This window comes from Strix aluco, chromosome 16 (assembly GCF_031877795.1).
Source record: "Strix aluco isolate bStrAlu1 chromosome 16, bStrAlu1.hap1, whole genome shotgun sequence".
NCBI classification, from domain to species: Eukaryota; Metazoa; Chordata; class Aves; order Strigiformes; family Strigidae; genus Strix; species Strix aluco.
The window spans coordinates 21,441,450-21,461,512 of record NC_133946.1 but is presented as its reverse complement, the minus strand read 5'-3'; the positions used below and the strand labels follow the sequence as shown (position 1 = coordinate 21,461,512).

The window sequence follows — 20,063 nt, the reverse complement described above, 5'->3', positions numbered from 1 at the left end:
ATCCCCACCACATGAACCCCCACAGGGACGTTTCACGGACCCACAGAGACCGCCCTGGCCCCACAGAGACACCCCGATCCCATAGATCCCCCCTCAGCCCCACAGAGATCTCCCCCAACCCCAGAGACCTCAGCCACCCAGAGAACACCCCAGCCCCACAGACTCCCACAGAGACCCCCTCCAACTCCCCAGATCCCCCCTCAGCCCCACAGAGCGCCCCCCCGCTCACCAACAGCCATGGCCCCCACCAGGGCAGCCCCACGTGGAGGTACAGGAACCGGAGGAAGTTTTGCACCAGCCCCGCGGGGGTGTAGGCCCCCAGCCCCAAATGCTCCAGCCGCTCCTCCCCCTCCACACCCACGGCGGGGAGGGGGAGGGGGAACCGAACCCACAGCAGGGGGTTCAGACTCACGGTGGGCTCTGTTCACCCCACGGTGGCTATGGGGGGTGGGGAGGCTGCCTGGGAGGGGGAGGAGAATGGGAGTTATTAGGGGGGGTCTGACCCACAGCCCCCCCGAACCCCCACCCTGCCCCGTGGTGCCCCCCAGAACCCCCAATCTGCCCCCCAGAGCCCCCAATGTGCCCTCCCAAAATCCCTGTCCTGCCCCATGGCCCCCCCAGAGCCTCCAATCTACCCCCCAGCCCCCCCAATCTGCCCCCCCCCTCCCCGAACCCTCCATCCCCCCTCACCTGGGCACTGGCGGTGGCGAGGGTGGGTTCAGGACGTGGGGCCCAGCCCCAGGGGGGGTCTCCAGGCCCAAAGGGGCCCCCGCAGCGTCGGGGGGGTGGGGGGCGGGGGGGGGCATGTGATGTCACATCACATCACATCACATCATCGCCTCCCACCCCAGGGGCAAAGCCCTCCCTCCGCAGAGCCCCAGCACGGCCATGACGTCACCACGGAGGGCAACACTCACAAGGGAGAAGTGGCGGAGGAGTGTGACGCCACTGCCGGCCATGATGTCATGATATACTTTAAAAAAAAAAAAAAAACACCACAGGAAATGACCCCTACTAGGTCCTGCACCTCCTCGTCACTGCCTCTACCTGGCTTGTCCTTGAGGTATGGTGGGACGGGGCGGTTTGGGCAGGACCTTCAGGAATGTTTAGAAATGGAGAATATGGAGGGTTTTGGTAGGACCTACAGGAATATGCAAAGTTTGGCTATGGGGGGGTGGGTAGGACCTACATGAATGTGTAGAGATGGGGAGTATAGGGGAGTTTTGGTAGGACCTACAGGAATGTGTGGGGTTGGGGCACACAGAGGGGTTTGGGTAGGACCTACAGAAATGCAGGTGGCACCAGTGCAGTGAAGGTAGAACCCAGCTCTTGGGGTCACCACCCCTGAGAGCCCTGTGCAGCCCAGGGACACGGAGGCTGCTGCAGGCACAGAGAGCAGGAGATGGGCTGGGGCAGCTCTTGGGCTGCGTGGGAGGGGCGGTCGCTGCAGGGAGTTGCAGAGGTTTGGGGTTTTTTCTTGGGGTGTGGGAACAGTTTCCGTGTGTTACAGACACCCAGTGCCCCCTGCTTAGAGTGACAAACATTCTCCTTCCCATCAGCTCTTCAGTGATGCATTGAACCAGCAGCTGCTCACCAACAGAATTCAGATTTCCTGGGCCAGGTCGCGGGAGAACTGGAGGTAAGAAAGGCTCCACTTCCTGCGCTGCTCCAGAGTCATTCGCAGCTCTGCTCTTTTTTCCCTTGGGAAAGCAGAGCCTGGGGCAGAGGGTAAAACTCTGCAGGCGTGGGAAGCTTGGCCTTGTGCTGGTGACCCACGGGGTTTGTGTGCTGCTGGTGTCTGGGGTGGAAGGGCTGAGGTGGGGACCCTCTGAAGAGCCCACGCTGCCCCAGACCCAATCTGACAGACCCACAGCAGAGTGCAGCTGTTGCTTTTGTACTTCTCATCAGCTCTTTGTCCTGCTCCTTCCCAGAGCTTTGACCTGCAGGAGGAGGGTGACAGTCTGTGGGGGGAAGAGGAGCTGCCCTGAAGAGAAGCCCCTGTCTGCCTCAGCCCTGCACCCTGGGACTGTTCTTCCCTCTGCTCTGGATCTCTGGGGCTACTCAGAGCTGCCCTTGGCAGAGTGAATCTTCTCAGGCCCCGAGAGCTCTGGGGATGTCATTACTGCAGGTTTCTTCAAGGCAAAGCTGGCCAGGAGAGAGAAGCCCTGTTTGGGCCTGCAGGGCAGGGTCCTGCCAAGATGCTTTAATGGTACCTACTGGAGAGAACAATTGCTAAATAACTTTTTGTATAAAGCTTTGAGCTCGCGTGCTGCTGCCCTTCTGTCAGCAGGCAGCCCAGTTACTGTCCAGTGCCAGTCCAGCTGCCAGCCCTCGCCATCGCCTTCACAGCCAGCGCTGCCTCTGCCCATCGTGATCTCTGCTGCAGAGTTTCTGTGGGTTTCCTTCCCCGTTCTGTCAGGGAGCAGCCAGGGCACTGCTGAGCACGGGGGATTTCTCCTTTCAGTGCCCCTAGAGCTGAATCTGGGGGACTCACCCCAGGAGGTTTCTCCCATCATGCAGTTTCAAACTGTGAGTTGCTGTCAGCCATTTACCTTACTTGGCTGTAAGCTTCCCTCAATGTGCAGGGTATGCCCTCACCTACTAGTTAATTCTTGAAGCCTTTTGGCTGTTCCATATGTTTCTTCTTATCTCTGAGGAGAAAATAGCCTCACTCCTCAACCCGTCAAATGGACCCATTGCTCAACTATCAGAATGTGTCGCGATCCCAAAGTGTCAGATGGGTGATTTGTCCCCAGCAAAGATGTCATCTTTCCTGCCAGCTTTTACTGCTGCACCATTAACATGCTTCAGAAGTGAGTCAGCTGATAAAGATGGTGGTGTGAGTATGATCTCTTTCTTGATCCTTTTGCAGAGATGTGTCTGAGCTGAAGGCAGAGCAGATGAGGCTTTCTGGCTCTGTACTTGTAAACTGCTCCCACCTGAACTCTGGCGTGCAGCTCTGGGAGCCCGTCAGCCTGGGCAGACCTGTCCTAAAGGGTCAGGCACAGCAGCAAGTGGAACAGGAAACAAGCCAGAAGACTTGGGAAGTGATGCCCTTACAAGTCAAGGGGGACCTGGAGAAGAAGGAGCTTCAGGACAGGTGAATGTGTTTTAAACTTTGCTGTTACCAACATTACCTTTTGTGGCTGCTTCTTGGATTCACAGGCGGGCTGTGTTCACGTTTAAAACCCACCCATTCTGCACAGCCTTGTTTCTGTCCCTAGCCAAGCTATGGCCTTCAACAGCACGGGTAGAAAAACACGTCTGACCGATAGAAGCTTTTGTAAGACAAGACTGGAAAAGAGATCACAGTGTATTACAGTGTTTTTGCTGTTACCTGATTGTTGGTGAGAAGTTGAGACCAGCATAAAGAGAGCTGTGTCTCTTGTACAGCCCTTGGTACCCCCAGGGCTGTGCAGAGGAGTTGGGAGGGATTTGCCCAGGGCCATCCTAAGCCCCTCTGCACTGACAGTCCCTTACCAGACTGAGTGCAGAAGTCCTTTGGGGCAGGAAGGGCCATTTTGCAACATCAGGCATATTAACCTGTAGAGATGAACGCTGCCTTTGCTGTATTTTCTGGGCTGAACTTTCTCTGCTGTGCTTCTGGGAGCTGCTTAGCTCCTCAGCGGGTGCTGGTGTGCGATGCTTTTGGAATGGCACGTGGACCTTCTCTTCTCAGGGGGACGGAGCTCTCAGCCTTGCTCGTACAGTCTCAGAAGCAGAACAAGGAGAAGGAGAAGACAGTGAAAACACTTAACGACACTGTGGAGATTCTAGTATGTTTTACCTTTATTTGGGAGATGGCCCAATGGTTGCTCTCCAGCTTTAGCACAAAGGGGTGTGGTTTCCTCAAGAGAAAGAGCGGTGAGGACGCTGACTGTGTGGGAGCATCAGGCACGTGTGAGTCAGCCCAGGGGCAGGCAGTGGCGGGGGAGCTGCAGACAGTTCCGAGGGTTGCACCAGTGCTATTCTGCCTGTGACTAAATCTCTAGGGATCAGAGTTCCTTGGAATTGACAGCTTCATAGCAGCCTGTGAAAACCAGCTGTTGGTCTTTCTCTTCTTAGTTTTAGCAAAGAAGGAATTCAATAGATGTGGGAAGGGATACACTGGAATCACTAGGGCTGAGGCTTATCAGCACGACGATGCTGCTGAGGCTGGGAATGCTGCAGAGGGGAGCAGCTCTTCCCCACTCACCCTTTGCTTATTCTATTCTCAGGAAGCAAGTCTGCTAGAGAAAGAATATGAAGCTTCATTGACTAAAAGTGTCAAAGAAGAGAATCTTTCCCTCCAAAAGCTGATAAAAGATATAACAGAGGTGACTACAGAGTTGGGACCACATCCCTGTAATTTGATTTAAAAGTACTTGAGGAAGGCAAACGACTGGCCCAGGGAATAGATAGATGTTTTATACTGTCTGTGTTAACTGCTACTGGCTGTTTAATTATTATACCACTTTTCTGACATCAAACCTGCTCTAACTTCTGAGTTGGCTGTCCTGTGACACTTGAGCTAAGTCACTAGAAGTTTCCGTACCTTTGCCTTTCCCGTAAGGTCTCTATTTGACTGTGCTTTGAGTTGGCTACTTGACATTTGTGTTCTAGTGTTGCCTGGAGGCTTCTCCCACCTCCTTGAGCAATGACTCTCTTGTTCTTTAGATTTTTATAAAAGGTCACAGACTGAATCAATGCACTTGCCAACTCTGCTCCTTCACTCTGCATTCACTGACCATTATTATCTCCCCAGAATTGCAACTGATCTAACTGTTTAGGGCTAACTTTAGCTTAGTCCTAAACCTCACTCTAAGGAGGGGGGTTTAATCATCAGATGTTTTACACAGCTTCTCACAAAGTCAGTTCTTTCCCCTTATGCAGTCATTTTTATCCTCTTGTGCTACTGCTCAGAATAAACATTAGCTTTTTCATTGCTGTTTTCCAGTATTCATCAGCTTCCTTCTTCCCTGGGTAGCATTAATATTTCCTTTCATTGCTATTTCCAGTGTTGACCTGGTGCTCCTTGTCTCTGTGGCTCTAAGAAGCTGAAGGAGACTAAAGCCATTCATGAGAGCTTCAAGAAACTGAGCGTTCAGGCAGCCTCCAGCCACTTCACACTTGTTTCTTCTTGTTTGTAGTAGCTGTATTCAGAAACCCCTGGAGTACTTGTGACCACAGGGACAAAACTTCTTTGTTGACTGAAGAAATGAGAGAATTGAATTTTTAATGACTCTAGGGTGAAGTGGGAGAAAAAAAAGGAGAAATAGACAAAGAAAATCAAGCAGAATGAGCAGAGAGTAACAGCTTGATGTGGGCTTTCAGGTGGTGTTAGATGAATGTGCCAGTGTGGTCGCTGACAGCTCCCAGCAGGCAGAGTCTATCAACGTCCTCTCTTGTCTGAGCTCCGTTGGTGCAGAGCGTGCCTTTGTGTTGGTTCAGGAAGCGCTGGCAAGGAGGAGAGGAGCAGCACAGGTGAGAATTTCTCCTTGCCTTCACCACTGGCCGCAGGCTCAGCTGCTGATGCCTTGCTTATCTTGAAACCTTTCCATTCACTTAGTCAGTTTCTTTCTAGCCATCCCGCTCTTGGTACTATATCGCCTCACCAGTCTCACCAGCTCTGTGTTCTGCTGCTTTTCTCTCTTTGATCTCCACCCCCTCATCACAACTTTTGCCTTCAGGTGAGCTGTCTCGCTGCTTGCTTCTCTCACAGCTATCAGGAGCCATCTTCCCTGCTCCTTATTGCTTGTTTGTGCTTTTCCCTGCCCATTCCTTGCAGGCCCCAAAAGAAGAGCTCTCTGCCAGGCAGGACTCTATCAGTTTCCTGCTGCACCAGCACAGGCAGTAGGAGGAGAAGTGCTGGAAGCTGCAGCAAAGCCTCGAGCAACTGGAGCAGGAATGCCAGACGGCCAGCAGCCACCAGCAGCACCTGCAGTCTCTGGTAGAAGCACTCAGAAGGTGAGTGTTCCCTCCTCCTCCTGCGGTCTGGAGGCAATCTGCTTCCAGTTCTGGCAGTTCAGAGCTGTTACGGGCAAAGAACTCATCTGCCCTCGCCGTGTATGCCCCTGTTTGGCACTTCAGCATCCTCCTGTCACTGCTTTTCCTGCTCTACTGTGAATCCTAAGGCTGTCTTGGAGACTCAGAGCGACGTTGGAATACAAGACGCCTCCCTCTCGATGTGCTGCTTCTCTGAATTCTGTTCTTTGGGGGCCCTTTCCTAGCCACGGCTTCTCAGTGAATGAAGGCAAAAGCCTGCCTGCCTTCCTCTGTCCCTCTCCAGTGACCTTGTGAGGGGAAGGGCAAGTTCTTCCTTACCGTGCTGCCCACAGCGCCAGCCTGGAGTGACTGGAATGGCATCCGTGACTCTTCAGGCCTGTTCATTCTTCTGACTGAGCCTTGTCTCTGCAGTGACCGTGCAAACCTCGAGAAAACCAGGGCAGAGCCACAGCAACAGCTTGAAGAGACGGAGCAAGAAGCCTCGCGTCTGCATCAGAGTAACACTGAGCTGCAGCTGAGGGAAGATGCAGCCCGGGGGAGAGGGTGGAGCAGCAGCAGAGGATGGAGAGAGCACGTCGTGACCAGGAGCTCCTGTGAGTATTAAAGCTTCCTCTGGGCAGGGGTGGGTGCTGCCGGACGGTGGGAGGCCCCCCTAAAAGAATGGATTTTGCCTGCTCAGCATGTGTAGCACAGACTGGTGAAGGGAGCACGTGGGCAGGTCTGGCTCCCTGCTGACACACAGCAGAGGTGCCTCCTTGTACTGTCTTTATGGCCCTTGAAAAAAATCATTCCAAAGCTGACCGGAGTAGTTGATGACAGGCCTAAGGTGAAACAAGAGAGGTTCAGGCTGGATTTAAGGAGAACAAAAAATGGAACCATGAAGGCAATCCTGCAGCAGAACAGGTTGCTCGAAAGGTTGTGCAGATTCCATCCCTGGGAATTTGGAAGCCCCAAGTGGATCGAGCCTTGAGCAACCTGGACTGATCCCATAACTGACCCCAGGTGCTTTGAGGTGAAGATTGGGCTAGAGGCCTCCTGGGGTCCCTGCCAGCCTGAATCATCCTGTCATCTTATGGTTATTGGATTGGAAATTCATACAGATCTCCCCAAATAGATTGCAGGCTCTTTCATCGTTTTGTTGCCGCAGGCAAGAATAATGGAGAGAATGTTAATCTGGACTTTAAAAGTCTGTGTTATGCAAAGAAGAACTTTGGAAAGTCTGGTATCTAATGTATCAAAAAGGAGAGAGAGAGCTAACAGGCAGGAAGCTGTTGAGAGCACCTGAACTTTTTGGAAACCTGTGATTTCTGGAAGCTTGTTTTACTTTCTCAATGATGAATGTTTCACCTGGGTCAAGGACAAAGACTGATACAGCGCTAGGCAGGAAATTACAGCATTCTTTGGGGGTAAATAGAAAGCTGTTGTAAATCGTTCAAACTGCCATATCTCAGAAATGGTATGTAATCTTGGTTTTGGAAATGAGACTGTTTTTACATTAAAGACTTGTTTGTCTTTCCCCTTCTCGTAGGCTGAAGGACTTAGCTGCACTTGAAGAAGAACATTCTTTATTAGAGAGTGAGCTGGTAGTTGCGAGAGAGACACTGGAGGAATCGCACCTTCAGAGGGATCTGCTGAGGCAAGAGAAGCATGAGCTTACCATGGCCCTGGAGAAGGTATGGTCACCTTATTCCTAGCAGAACTTGTGGGAGAGGGAGTTGTGATAGCAAGACCAGCACAGGTGCCGTTTCTGTCAGTAGAAGACAGTGACAGTGTTGTTCTCCTCCTTGGAAAAGGGTGATCAGACCACACAGGCTCCTTGGTGCAGTCAGTCCCCACATGGTTATTGGGAGCGCTGGGCTGGGGGTGTGTCAGAGCCACCAAAGGGGATCTGGAGTCGCTGCTTAAAGTCAGGGATTTTCTTGTCTCTGCTTTCATGTTGTTCTTTTGTCTCTTCAGGCAGAGCAGTCAGTGGCAGAGTTGAGAGGGGCTCAGAATAAGCCGAGTGCTGAAGGAGCTGATCTACACGTTGCAGCAGCGCAGATGAGCAGTGTCAGTGAAGCTCTTGCACTGGATAAAGTGCGACTGAACAAACTTGTGTCGAGGTGAGCAGTTGCCAAAGATCTTGCCAAGTGTTCGTCTGCAGCTGCTGCTGCTTTTCAGACTTCTTGCCTTCAGATGTATGACTGCCTGAATATGGAAATGTTCCTTTTTCTGTCGAAGCCAAACCTTCTCCGTGGTAAATCTCACTGTATTTCATTTCCTCTGTGCTTCTGTGACTGCAGCTGGAGCAAGAGAATGAAGTTCTGTCGGGTAAAGTGGCTGAGCTGGAGAGAGTAAGGATCTCTGACCAGGAGAAGCTGAGCTTGTGTGAAAGAACAAATGAAGAGCTCGGTGCAGAGAAAGCCCACCTGGAGCAGCTGCTGAAGAAAGTGGAGGAGCAACGGGAGGGGCTGCAGGTAGAGCTGAGGATACTGGCAGAGGAGAAGGCAGAAACCAAGAGCAGCTCAGTCAGGTGAGACCAAACACCTGGTGCTTTCCGGGTGGGCTTTTGGCTGCTCGGCTCGGTGAAGCTCAGTCTGTTGGATTCTGGGGTGGTTTTGTCAAGGAGACACTTGGTAGTGCTGGAGGTCAGAAGCTTTGTTTACTGCCTTTTGGAAATGTGTTGATGGCTGGCAGAGCTGTTCTGCAATTCTCTCAGTTGTCCTCTGCTGCTACAGATGACTTCAATCCACCTGCCTGTGGTGGCCTCTTTTTTGGCTTTTGATAAGCTGCAGAGAGATGATTTGTCTTGCCCATGAATCTGAGTGAGGCTGCTGCTCTCCCATGTGGCAAAAGAAGCAAACAGCGTAGCTCTTCACCCTTTTTCTGAGTCAAAAAAACCTGGGGTTGCATGTTTCTACTTATGCTTTTTCTTGCGAATCTGCAACTTTCAAAACTCCATTTGTTGGAGCCTGGAGAGTGGAACAAAGCTGCAGGTCAGTGTCTGCTGTCTTGTACTGCTAAGAACGGGAATGAGATCCTGAAATTGTTGAAATTGTATTTTAAGACATACATGCAACTTTGTGGCTGGAAATATGCCTGGGGAAAAAGGACCTGGAGGTGCTGGTCAGCAGCTGGCAGGTTATGAGCTGGCAGTGTGCCCAGGTGGCCAAGAAGGCCAATGGCATCCTGGCTTGTGTCAGAACTAGTGTGGCCAGCAGGACTAGGGCAGGGATTGTCCCCCTGTGCTCAGCACTGGTGAGGCTGCACCTTGAATACTGTGTTCACTTTGGGCCCCTCACTCCAAAAAGGCCATTGAATGAGCGTGTCCAGAGAAGGGCAACGGAGCTGGTGCAGGGTCTGGAGCACAGGTCTGATGGGGAGCGGCTGAGGGAACTGGGGGGGTTTAGTCTGGAGAAGAGGAGGCTGAGGGGAGACCTCATGGCCCTCTACAACTCCCTGAGAGGTTGTAGCAAGGTGGGTGTTGGTCTCTTTTCACATTAACAAGCAATAGGATGAGAGAAAAAGGACTCAGGTTGCACCAGCGGAGGTTTAGGTTGGATATTAGGAAAAATTTCTTCATGGAAAGGGTTGTCAGGCCTTGGAACAGGCTGCCCGGGGAAGTGGTTGAGTCACCATCCCTGGAGGTATTTAAAAGCCATGTGGATGTGGCGCTTAGGGACATGGTTAGTGGTGGGCTTGGCAGTGTTGGGTTAACAGTTGGACTTGATGATCTTAGAGGTCTTTTCCAACCTAAATGGTTCTATGATTCTGTGAGCTGTTAGAGCCTCTTCAGGCTTTGAGGAAGATGAGAAATAGGTGATCACACAAGACTCTTCACTCTGGACTAACTGATTTTGATACCCTGGAAAAAGAGCTTGGGAGAATCATGTCACTGAAGGAGACCAGGGAGTTTGTCATCATTTAAATGTCAGTTTCATAATGTACAATCTTGGATATTATGGGATAACTTTGAGAGAATTGTTTGTTTCTGATGGTCTGTTCTCTGTTAGATGGTCAGTCTTGGAGTCCACGGTATGTGGTGTTATATTGAAGAAAAGCAGAGGTGTTATATTGAAGAAAAAAGCTAAAAAAACATGGTTAATCTTCAAGTTTGAATACCAGCAAGGTATATTAGACAACTTCTTTGTGTAAAACAAGCAAATAGTGTTGTTGACATGAACTACTGTAGGAATAGAGTCTACCATCTCTTTGGCCGCATCAGCCAGACTTCAATAAATCACCCCAAGGGCTGTTTCCCTGCCCAGCATCACCTCATTGCAGCCAATGCACTTGGATCTTTTTCTTTTTTTCCAGAAGGAGAAACCACGTGTATTTTCACTTTCTTCAGTGAGCAAAGTTGCTTTTGCTCAAACTTTTCTGAAAATTTCCAGCACTGGGATAGATTCTGATAGAATTCCAGTTTGCAAGGTGGCAGTTCTGGAAGGTGCCGTATTTTTGCGTGCAAACACGTAGTCTGGTGTATTTATGTTTGCTGTGAAGGGGCTGTGTGGTCGCAGGCAGCCCAGCGTGGCCTTACTCATCACTTCCAAGTTAACAGTCCCAGTGCCTTTTGGCAGCCCAGGGTATTAGCGTGGATGGAGCAGATGCTCTTAAACTTCCAGCCCGCAGTACAGGAGCTCTTTCTCCTCCAGCTGATGCAGAAGTGGCACTGGCTGGCTCTGCACAGAACTCCAGAGAAAGGGCTCTAACTGCCTTTTGTCCTGCTTTCAGGTTTACCGCCAGCAAGAGTCAGCTCGCAGCGGTCTGAGCAGCTGTGCCAGGAGTCCTCTCGCCAGGGGCATGCACTGGCCACGGTGTCCAAAGAGAAGGAGTTCCTGGAGCATGAGAAGGCTGCCCTAGAGGTGCGCCTGGCAGCCCTGCAGTGGGACAGACAAGGCCTGTCAGAGCAGCTGGCAGAGGCCAGGTAAGGGCGGGGAGGAAACCCTAGGCAGGACATTATATAATGGCTGTAATTATAAAGGTGGTAATCATTCCACGAGGATTTATTGCATCCTGTGTGCTTTTCAAATGTTTTCACCTTCCACAGGCAGAAAATGAAAGAATCTTGAGCAAAATGAAAAAAAGTATACTATGATTTTAACGTTGTTTTCCTGACAGCTCAAACTAGCAAACATCTCCTGGGCCTCGAGCTCAGGTTTATGTCCCCCTGCACATTCCTGTGTGAAGTCCAAAGCAAGGCAGCTTGGCTCTGAATTGAGCAATAATTAAACCCTGCAGACGTTTACTGAAACTGAAGTTTCTCTCTGGTTTTGGTTTCTTGTTCTATGCATTTGAACATAGATCTGTCCTTATCAAGTAGTTTGGCTGTCGATGGCTGTTCCATGCAGACGTTGTGAGTAGGACACTGCCATCTAGGGTGGAGCCAGAGGCTGGTGCTGCAGATCTCGAGGGCCTTCTGGTTGGAAGGTAACTCTTGTTACTGTGGTGCAGGACCCAGGGCTGGTTACTCCAGCAGCTGGGAAACCTCTTTTGAATCCTCACGTCTCTGAGGATTCTTGCCCATCACTGATGTCTGCGCCCTGTACTCCTTACCACCTGCTGTTTAGAGACAGATGTCGTGGAGAAGTTACACAGAGAAGGAGCAAGATTCTGTCCTTCTGCCTTTCTAAGGTCATATGTGATAAGTTCTGCTCAGAAAAAAAAAATGGAGTTGTTTGTCGTCCTTGTAGGTGTTTTTTAGAAGACTCCTGAACTTGCAGAGCTGTACAAATGATGTTTTAGACATTGTTTTTCATGTTTCTTGACTTTTACACTTTATTACTCCAGAGTATGTCGTTAGGATGGCTGATAAACACCCATTTTGACTCAGTGTTTCTTGAGAGCTGCTGCTTCTTCTGAGCTCCAGCTTCTCTTATTTGATCCAGCTGAGTTATGTTTGGTCAGTTATTGGGCTGTTACTAAACTATTAAATGTTCATCTCCTTTTTAAAAATTTTTTTGAAAAGGGATACATTATTTTTTGAGAAGATAAATTAGTTCTGAAGAACCTTTGACAATAGATAAAAATTCAGCAACTGTTCTTGCCAGATGTTGTTCTCAAGAGCCTTTTGTTGTCACAGTTTTGGACTCTATCTTTTCTGTTCTGTTTTAGAGACTGATTCTATTTATCCTAAAATGGAGCATATTTGCTTTGGACTGCCAGAGATTGGCACAATCAGAAATATGTGCTTGTTCTCCTTGAAGATACACCCTCCATTGTCCATCCAAGCAGTGAAATTCTACTGCTGTGGTTTTTATGGCACCCCCGTCCTAGCGAGGCAGTGCTGTGTGTTGTGGGAACCTGGCACACAGGGCGCTGTGTTAGATCAGGGAGGTCACTTCAGCTCCTGGTTCCAGAACCCTCGTGTCATACGCAGCAGTTGGTTGAAGTCTGTGGCTGTAAGAATTTGGCTCTGCAGTACTACAGCTTCCATTTTAAAGAGCAACAAGTCACTTGGGCTACTGCCTCCTTAGTTAGCAACACTTAGAGAAAAGCAGCAAGTTTTTCTCTTGAACTTTCAACAGTTGAAACTGAAGGCTGCCCGTCTCTCCTTTCAGTGGTCCTTGTTCAGATAGAATCTAGTTCAGGTTTCTTACGAGTGCTGCTCCAAGCGAGAGATCCTGCTATATCATCTCATGTATTTCTTGAGTCCCTTTTAAATACAAGGAGTCTGGAAAGTTACTTACCTATAGCTACACTGTGAACAGCATTCAAAAAGTCACGCAGGGAAATAGTCTTGTTCTGTCCCCCTGCAGAGCAGCTTGGAAGCGCTGATGAGCTGAGGGCTGTGAGCAGAGCCCGGGCTTTTGCTTGTTGGCCCAGACTCTGGGCACAGCTACCCGTGTGTCAGCCAACAGCAATTCCAGATTTGGCCGTTGAGATCAAATTCAGCTGGGCTTTCTGTGTTATGCTGGGTCATAAGCAAAGCCTGGGCATCCCCCGGAGGGGCTGGCATTGCTATTTTAAATGGCAGAAATATGCTTTCTGTATACAAGTTTCCTTGCAACCCATCTTCTGTACTCAGGGGTAGGGATCTTGAATGACTTCTTACTGGAATAACTCTCAGTGGGTGTCAGGAGCAACAAACTCATTTCTCTCTGTACTCACAACTCACAGGTCAGTGAAGGAGACGCTGGAATCCAGCCTGTTTGAAGCTCAGCAGCACTTCTCTCAGCTGGAGATCACCAGGAGTCAGCTGGAAATCCAACTTCACACAGTCACGCAGGCCAAGGAGGTGATACAAGGTGAGAGCCTCCTGTCTCTGGTGATCCCCCTGCTAGGGAAGATGGTATAAAAATAGCTCTGTGTCCGCAGTGCTTCTGAGGAGTGAAGGAGATGGAGGCAGATCTCTCCTGCACTGGAGTTCAGATGGCGTAAGGTCAGTGAAGTCAGAACCATTGTGTAGACTCTGAATCTTGCCATTTGTCCTGTTTGCAGGGGAAGTGAAGTGCCTTCAGTGTGAGCTGGAAGCAGAGCGATCTCTAATGAGGCAGGAACGGGAAAACATGGCACAACAGCTCCTGCAGACGGAACAGCAGTGTAACAATACCCTCAAACTGCAGCAAGCTGATCAGGAAGTTGAAATAAACCAGCTCCTACAAGACCTGGTAGGAAACAATATGCTTCTGAATTCTTCAAGCAAGCTTTGTGGGCTGGCTTTAGAAGAGTAATCACCTGAGTGTGTGAAATGGCAGCAACCATCTGTCATAGGTCACACCTTGCTGACCCCTAACCCCATAACCCTAACCCCCAACCCCTAACACCAACCTCCTACCCCTAGCCCCTAACCCCTAACCCCAGACCCCCAACCCCTAATCCCTGACCCCTCACCCCTACACCTAACCCCTCACCCCAACCCCTAACCCTTACGCCTAATGCTAACTCCTAACCCTGACCCCTGATCCCTAACCCCATCCCTAACCCCAACCCCTAATCCCTACCTCTTACCGCCAGCTCCTAACCCCAACCCCTCCCCCTCCTCCCTACCCCCTAACCCCCAACCCTCCACCCTAACCCCTAATCCTAACCGCTACCCCTAACCCCAACCCCTAGCCCCTAACCCCTTATCCCTAACCCTATCCCCTATTCTCCCTAACCCTAAACCTTGTACTTGAAGGCATGGGAAGACCCCCAGGACTCTGCCAGGACAGTAGAAGCAGCCACAGATTCAGTGTGGGCCTAAGGCGAGTTTAGCTGGAGGTTGGGTGCTCCCCACCCAAAGCCTGGCAGGAAAGGGGTAGGATCTTACAGACTCCTGTCTGCCATGAAGTAGACTCCTCACATTGCTGCCAACTGCAGTCACGGGAACTTTCTTCCTTTCTTTCTGTCCTGTCACCGTCATCAGAGGTGTTATCTCTGGGCTTGACGCATGTGGAACAGGCCCCTTGTTCCTGGTACTTCCGTTCGTGGCCTGTCTTGTGACTGGGGCATCAGGGTACCGGTCTCTTTCTCACCCTGCAGTTCATCTACATCTTTTCACTGATGGAAATGGATGTGAGCTTTGAAAATAGACTCTAAGAATAGAGAGAAATCCTGAGGAGACAGGTGCTAGGAAACAGGCAGCCATGGAGAGAGGAAGGTAACATCTCCTTTTTGTAATGGTTGGACTCAATGTTCTTAAAGGTCTTTCCAACCTAAATGATTCTATGATTCGTCCACCTGCTGACCCACCTTTTAAGTTCCTTGACAGGACGTGATTTATGGAGAGCACAAAGCCATTGTTGTGCACTGTTGAGGTGGGGGGTTGTGAGAGGGATGAAGCTTCACATTTGTTTTGAGGAGCGTGGCTGGGACTTCACCTCGAAGTCTTTCCCTCCACTCCTCAGGCAAGCGAGCAGGAGGGGCATCAGTCAGAGCTGCAGAAGATACTGGAGCAATGGGAAAAAGAGAGGGCAGAGACAGAAGGGGAGCACGAGAAGAAGCTGTTTGATATGAAGCAGAAAGTTGCTACCACGCGAGCTCAACAAGAGGAGGAATGAACCAGAGTCGAAAATGCCAAGCAAGAGGTACAGACTGTGAAAGGAGAATTTGTGTAGCTTTTTTGCAAGGCTAGAGCCGTGGGAGATGTCTGGATGTCGGGCTGTGTGGAGCATGCCCTACATGTTTTCTACATTGAATTTGGTGAGGTGAAAGGCAAGCAGGGTTCTCTTTGGGACTAGGAGTGAGACCTGTCAGAGGAAGCCAGGCAGAAGCATCACCTTTCAGTTGAGATTTTTGTGCTGCTATTGGTTTTTTAAGACTTACCTCAGAGTATCTTCACAGTTCTCTTAAAAGTCCTCCTTTGATCTTTACTGATACATGCTTATAACCTTAACTCCATTAAAGACCAAACGGAATTTGTAGGACTGAATCCCCATGAGGATGGGGTTTTTGTCTGGGGGGGACAGGGGGGCATGGCAGGATTGTTGACAAAAGAAAAACAATTTTCAAGACTCCTCTGAAATATTTCTGAGCAGTAAAACAGGGATGTCTTCTGGGCTGTTTTAAGTCACTTGCTGGTAAGCTGTTTTGTGCCCAGATCTCCTGTGCAACCCTGTCACACAGTGAGAGTCCTCCTTGTGTCCCACCCAAAGTCCTCTTCACGGAGTCTGCCTGGGGACAGCAGTACCCCCAACTGTGTCTACAAGTATTGAAATGCCAGGGCAGTGCTCAGAGATGTCAGTGTGTCCCTGTCATGTCAGTACTTTACCAAAGTCTAATGAATACCTTAAAAATTAAGTAATTTTCACCAAACCCCACTTGGAATACAGGAGTTTTCTGAAGGAGCTGCTCGCTTCAGCCCTCTGGCAGCCCTGCATTTTCTCTGCTGCTAACTAGGTGTAAAAGTTGCTATTGAAAGACAAACAGGACACAGCAGAAGATGAGGGACACCCTCACCAGCAAGGCGAGACATTTGAGAAGTGCCACACATTTTCCTGTTAGGTGTTAGATGTTTGTAGGAGGTTCAATCACAGGGGGACTGTGGCTGGACCATGTTCATACGGCCAGTCTCACCTAGGAAGCTGTGTCTGCAGGTGGGCAGAGAAGGGCCTGGGAGAGCAGCAACACAGCGCTTTGAGAACGTGTCAGCCCGTCGGTGTTGGAGCCTTGCCACACAAATTCTGTGTGGGAAGTTTAAACCTGTCTTCTCCTTGTTTCTGTGCAGGTCCTGCGAGAAAAGGAGCATGAGAAGAGTGCTTTATTAGAGACACTACTTCAGCCTCAGGGAGAGCTAAGAGAAGCCAACCAGCAGCTGGAGCAGCTCAGGCAGGAGGTGAAAGAGCAGCGCGAGGATGGGCAGGTAAGTCTGACTAGTAGGGTGGGTTGAAGGAACAGGCCGTTGGCAACTGGACGTAAGCTGAGAGAGGCTGAGAGACCCAGGTAACAGAGTGAAGGGCAGTTACAAGGAAATAAAACCTAAGTGCTGTGACTGAGGAGGCAGGGACTGGTGCAGGCACTGAAAGCCCAGAGCCTGATGAGCTCCAGAGAACAGCAACAGGAAGGAGGTGTTACAGTGGAAGCAGAGCTGGGTAGAAAAGCAGAAGTGGCTGAATGAATGTGATTTTGAGACAGAAAGAAGAGAAAGCTGAACCTGATGGCAGGTCCCAGCAGCTTGCTCTCCATTTGTGTTGGCAGAACATCACAGAAAAACTGCAAGCAGAGCTGCAGGAAACTCAGAGTAAGATCAAGGCAGTGGAGAAGAAGCACAAGGAAGAAATCAAAATAATGAAAGAAGAAATTAATGTCCTCCTTCAGCAGAGGGATGCTCTACAAAACCAGGTGAGTGAAACAGCAATAGTTACTCCAGTCATCAACCAGGTGGTCTCTCCCCATGGCAGAGCAGCAGGGGATGGGGTGAGTCCCTCTGGCTGCCATCACTCTCAGCTGGGCTGAAGGAGACTGACCAGTCAGCTGCTGCCCTGGACAGATGGGCTGCTCTTTGTGCCTGTTTGCCAGCACTCATCAGAATGGATTTCTGCTGGCCTGGTACTGCTAGCCTTGTTTTTTAAGGTGCTTTTTCAGATGAACATGGTGACCCACTTAGATTTTTAAACAAGCCAGCTGTATCCATTGTGGATCTGGTATTTTCATGAAAGGGTGAAATTTAAAGTTGTTCTTTCCCTTTCCTCACAGTATATGATATGGCTGATATAGCTGACAGTGGCAAGCTGTAGTTTTTGACTGCTTTGTTGTGTTTTACTTGAGGTGGAATAGTTGACATCTCAACTAGCAGCCTCCAAAGAGTCCCAGCAAGTGATTGGCCACAAAGCTCAGCAAGATCCGAGTGAGGCACAGGAACTGTCAAGGCAGAAGGTGCTGGAGGTTGTGCACGTCCAGAAGATCCTGGAGGAGAAGAGGAGTCAGTGGGAGAAGGTAGAACATCAGAACAAGGAGCTGCAAGTGTGTTTGCAGTCTTTGGAGGGGGAAAGGAGTTGATGAGGAGAAGTGGAGTGTCACAACACAGAATTTCAGGCTTCGTTGAAGGTCCTAGAGAATGAAAAAGCCAGGTAAATGAAAGTCTGTGAAACTCTCTGTTCTGTTTAATGGATTCCCTCTTTCAGATCTTCACATATCCAAGTGGCTCTGGCAGCATTTCCTAAAAAGCAGAGTTCTGAACTATCCATGCAGATATGTTTCATTCTCTTGATGTGGTGTTTCATTTTCTTTTAATCCTTCAGTTACAGTGTTTCTGAAGACAGTGGCTTTTGGAGTAGTCCTTTCCTTAAAATGAGGTGGTGTTTTGTTAGGTCAGCATGTTAATGCTGTTAAATGAAACTTTCAGGGGTTTCAAACCTGAAACACACCAAAGGAGGCAGAACGAGCTGCAGTGTAATGAGCTAGATACATCCATCAGCTCTGTCTTGGGTCTAGTAAATTTTAAACATTTGGGATCTGTGTCAGTCTTCCATCCTGATACCTTTGGTTAAAACCATGATTTTGAACTAAGCCAGATTCCCCTCTGAGGCACCCAAGAAATAAGCATGTTTCATATTGCCATCTGTTTCCTCATTCCTCAAAAAATCCCAGCCGGTGTCTGGAAGGGCTTGAGCAGGGTCCCTGCCAGCCTCACCAGTTACAGGTGTTACTGACTGTCCAAGGAACGCAAGAAAGAAGAGGAAGGGTAGGTAGGGTACTTCACCTGGTAAAGTCTTGCCAGCCTTCAACACACACCTTCATTGAAGAAGAGAAATAAAAGGCCGTGCCCTCTTGCTTCCCCCACGAGGGATCTGGCATGTTATATAAGGATCTGAGTATTTCTTCCAGACCTCCATTACTGCTTCTGGTATCAGCCTTCATTTCTCTAGCTGAAAGTAATATGGGTGCTGCAAGTCTTGTGGAACTGCCCAAAGATCACCTGGCTGTCAGTTGCTGCTGTTCCTACCAGGACAAGTTAGGGGAAGAAAATGTCTCTTCATTATTGACAAAACCTCTCCCTTGGAGTCTCATTAGTCAAAAGAAAAATTTTCCTCTGCCCTAATGTCTTCATTTCAAGACTTTGTGGTGTTTCTATTCACATTCCCATCTCAAAAAAAATAGGGTATTTAGCCAATAATTCACCTTTCTTCTGTGGATAAAAGTGTAGTGGGCACGTGCTTGGGTGTGGTTGCCAACCTGGCTGAGGACTGAACAAGCAGCCTAGTTGTTCAGACAAGCCTCAGCAGACAAATCATTTTTCCCCTGTGGTGGTGGAAGTCCTAAGAGTTTATTAAATGTTATATACCATGTAGTAATGAGTTGCTCTGACTTTCAGGCTGACTCTGTCTCTGGAAGAGAAGGAACTGAGCCTCAAAACCCTGGAAGAAAACAACCTTGCCCAGCACAACAAGGTGTCTCAGCTTCTTTCTGCTCTTCACCAGGCCGAGCAGCTCCATTCAGACCACAGAAGAGAAATACAGGAGCTCAACAACCAGGTGACCTGTGCACTAGCATCCTCTTCTCCAGGGACATAGAATACCACCTTCAGCTTGTAGGCCTCAACTTGTTTTCCCTCCCAACAACATGCACTCCTTCTGTGGTCTGCCCAGAGACTGCACACTGAGGCTGGACCTGCTGTGTTCTGCCTGGGCTTTCCCCGGTTCTCTCATGGTTCATGGCATTGAAGACTCCTTTGGAGCTTCTCAGTATCTCTGTTCCAGATGTTGTCCCCAGATGGTGTTTCTGCCTCTGCCAGGCCCTGAGCACTCTGGTGAGACAGCATTGGTTATGGCAGTCTGTGGGAGCACTCCCGGCTCAGCCGTTCAGCTGGCATTGGGGAGGTGCCCCGTGAAGGATGCCGATTGTCTCCCCTTGGCTTCTAATCCCAAGCATCCCTGGCAGCCCCACTCTCCATGCAGGAATGCTTCATCTGCCCCCTCACCCTGCCATCCAGCCCCTCGCACCCTCACACACACAGGAACCTTCATTTCTGAGGTTGGAAAGCACGAAAACCTGACAGTTTGACTGTTCCTTTGGGGACGGGGAAACTTCCTTCAGGCCCCTTAGCCTCCAGGTACCTGTTTGTAGCTTGTTTTGCTCAGTTTGAATCCTTGCCCTCGTGCGTTCTGTTTCCAGCGTGGTTTTTGGCTTGAAGTAATTCCTCCTTGGCCCCTTCTTCTATCCCGCTCTGTTCCTCAGCAGCAGCACTGTCCCTGAGCGCTGTGCGTCTGTGTTACAGGTGCAGTCGCTGCAGGAGGAGGCTGGCCTGGCAGCTCGGGAGGAGCAGCTGCTGCGGGATCTGGAGGAGTCCCAAGCAGGCGAACGGTGCTTGAGGAACTCTCTGCGCATGCTGGAGGCTGAGGTGTCTGAACTGTGTTTGAGGCTCTGCAGCACAGAGAGCAGAGCACAGGCATTGGCCACGGGGTGTCAGCAGGCCAACAGTGCCCCCCGCGAAGCCCGATCCCAGCTGGACAAACTGCACTTGGTTCTCCAGCGCACGGTCTGTGACAGCAGAGACTTAGTCCCTTGGAGTTCAGGCAAGTGTGGGGCTGGGTTCACAGGTCTGTAGGCGGGTATAGGGGAGCAGGTGCTGGGGGTGTGGTTCTTTGTAATCCTGATGTGACAGACCTGTCCTGTCAGTTTAGGCTGATTCAAGCCTTGGGAAGTCTTGGAAGCCTGACATCCCTGCAGAGACAAGTCCG

General features: G+C 50.0%; 2 protein-coding genes and 1 long non-coding RNA gene across 8 annotated transcripts; all 3 read left to right on the top strand.

The window, feature by feature from the left end:
• Positions 1 to 851: 851 nt before the first annotated feature.
• Positions 852 to 6,551, top strand: LOC141930837 (centrosome-associated protein CEP250-like). Of its 5 annotated transcripts, none has more exons than XM_074842212.1 (9): positions 852 to 1,063; positions 1,560 to 1,639; positions 1,932 to 2,209; positions 2,873 to 3,100; positions 3,680 to 3,776; positions 4,218 to 4,316; positions 5,314 to 5,463; positions 5,768 to 5,946; positions 6,397 to 6,551. In XM_074842212.1, the coding sequence occupies exons 4-8, from the start codon at positions 2,901 to 2,903 to the stop codon at positions 5,834 to 5,836; spliced, it is 615 nt and encodes a 204-aa protein (XP_074698313.1). In that variant the 5' UTR covers positions 852 to 1,063; positions 1,560 to 1,639; positions 1,932 to 2,209; positions 2,873 to 2,900; the 3' UTR covers positions 5,837 to 5,946; positions 6,397 to 6,551. The 5 variants fall into 5 exon arrangements, with proteins under 5 accessions (XP_074698313.1, XP_074698316.1, XP_074698317.1 ...); XM_074842215.1 differs by lacking the exon at positions 6,397 to 6,551 and adding an exon at positions 6,114 to 6,390; XM_074842216.1 differs by lacking the exon at positions 6,397 to 6,551 and adding an exon at positions 6,070 to 6,390.
• Positions 6,552 to 8,503: 1,952 nt separating this feature from the next.
• Positions 8,504 to 16,839, top strand: LOC141930691 (uncharacterized). Its single transcript, XM_074841895.1, has 6 exons — positions 8,504 to 8,960; positions 10,699 to 10,891; positions 13,084 to 13,211; positions 13,405 to 13,574; positions 16,112 to 16,246; positions 16,582 to 16,839. The coding sequence occupies exons 1-6, from the start codon at positions 8,876 to 8,878 to the stop codon at positions 16,837 to 16,839; spliced, it is 969 nt and encodes a 322-aa protein (XP_074697996.1). The 5' UTR covers positions 8,504 to 8,875.
• Positions 16,840 to 17,159: 320 nt separating this feature from the next.
• LOC141930713 (uncharacterized) lies at positions 17,160 to 19,725 on the top strand. Of its 2 annotated transcripts, XR_012625388.1 has the most exons (4): positions 17,160 to 17,453; positions 18,698 to 19,132; positions 19,264 to 19,435; positions 19,601 to 19,725. It is a non-coding gene; the product is annotated as an uncharacterized LOC141930713 (long non-coding RNA). The 2 variants fall into 2 exon arrangements; XR_012625387.1 differs by having other exon boundaries at positions 18,698 to 19,435.
• Positions 19,726 to 20,063: the final 338 nt, after the last annotated feature.

What these genes read in the sequence shown, in the direction of transcription:
- LOC141930837 (XM_074842214.1), top strand. Translation starts at nt 2,901, where the DNA reads ATGAGGCTTTCTGGCTCTGTACTTGTAAACTGCTCCCACCTGAACTCT. An exon ending in TGATAAAAGATATAACAGAG is followed by an intron (nt 4,317 to 5,313) that starts GTGACTACAGAG and finishes GTGGGCTTTCAG; the next exon opens with GTGGTGTTAGATGAATGTGC. An exon ending in GGAGGAGAGGAGCAGCACAG is followed by an intron (nt 5,464 to 5,767) that starts GTGAGAATTTCT and finishes CATTCCTTGCAG; the next exon opens with GCCCCAAAAGAAGAGCTCTC.
- LOC141930691 (XM_074841895.1), top strand. Translation starts at nt 8,876, where the DNA reads ATGTTTCTACTTATGCTTTTTCTTGCGAATCTGCAACTTTCAAAACTC. An exon ending in AGAGTGGAACAAAGCTGCAG is followed by an intron (nt 8,961 to 10,698) that starts GTCAGTGTCTGC and finishes TCCTGCTTTCAG; the next exon opens with GTTTACCGCCAGCAAGAGTC. An exon ending in ACCAGCTCCTACAAGACCTG is followed by an intron (nt 13,575 to 16,111) that starts GTAGGAAACAAT and finishes GTTTCTGTGCAG; the next exon opens with GTCCTGCGAGAAAAGGAGCA.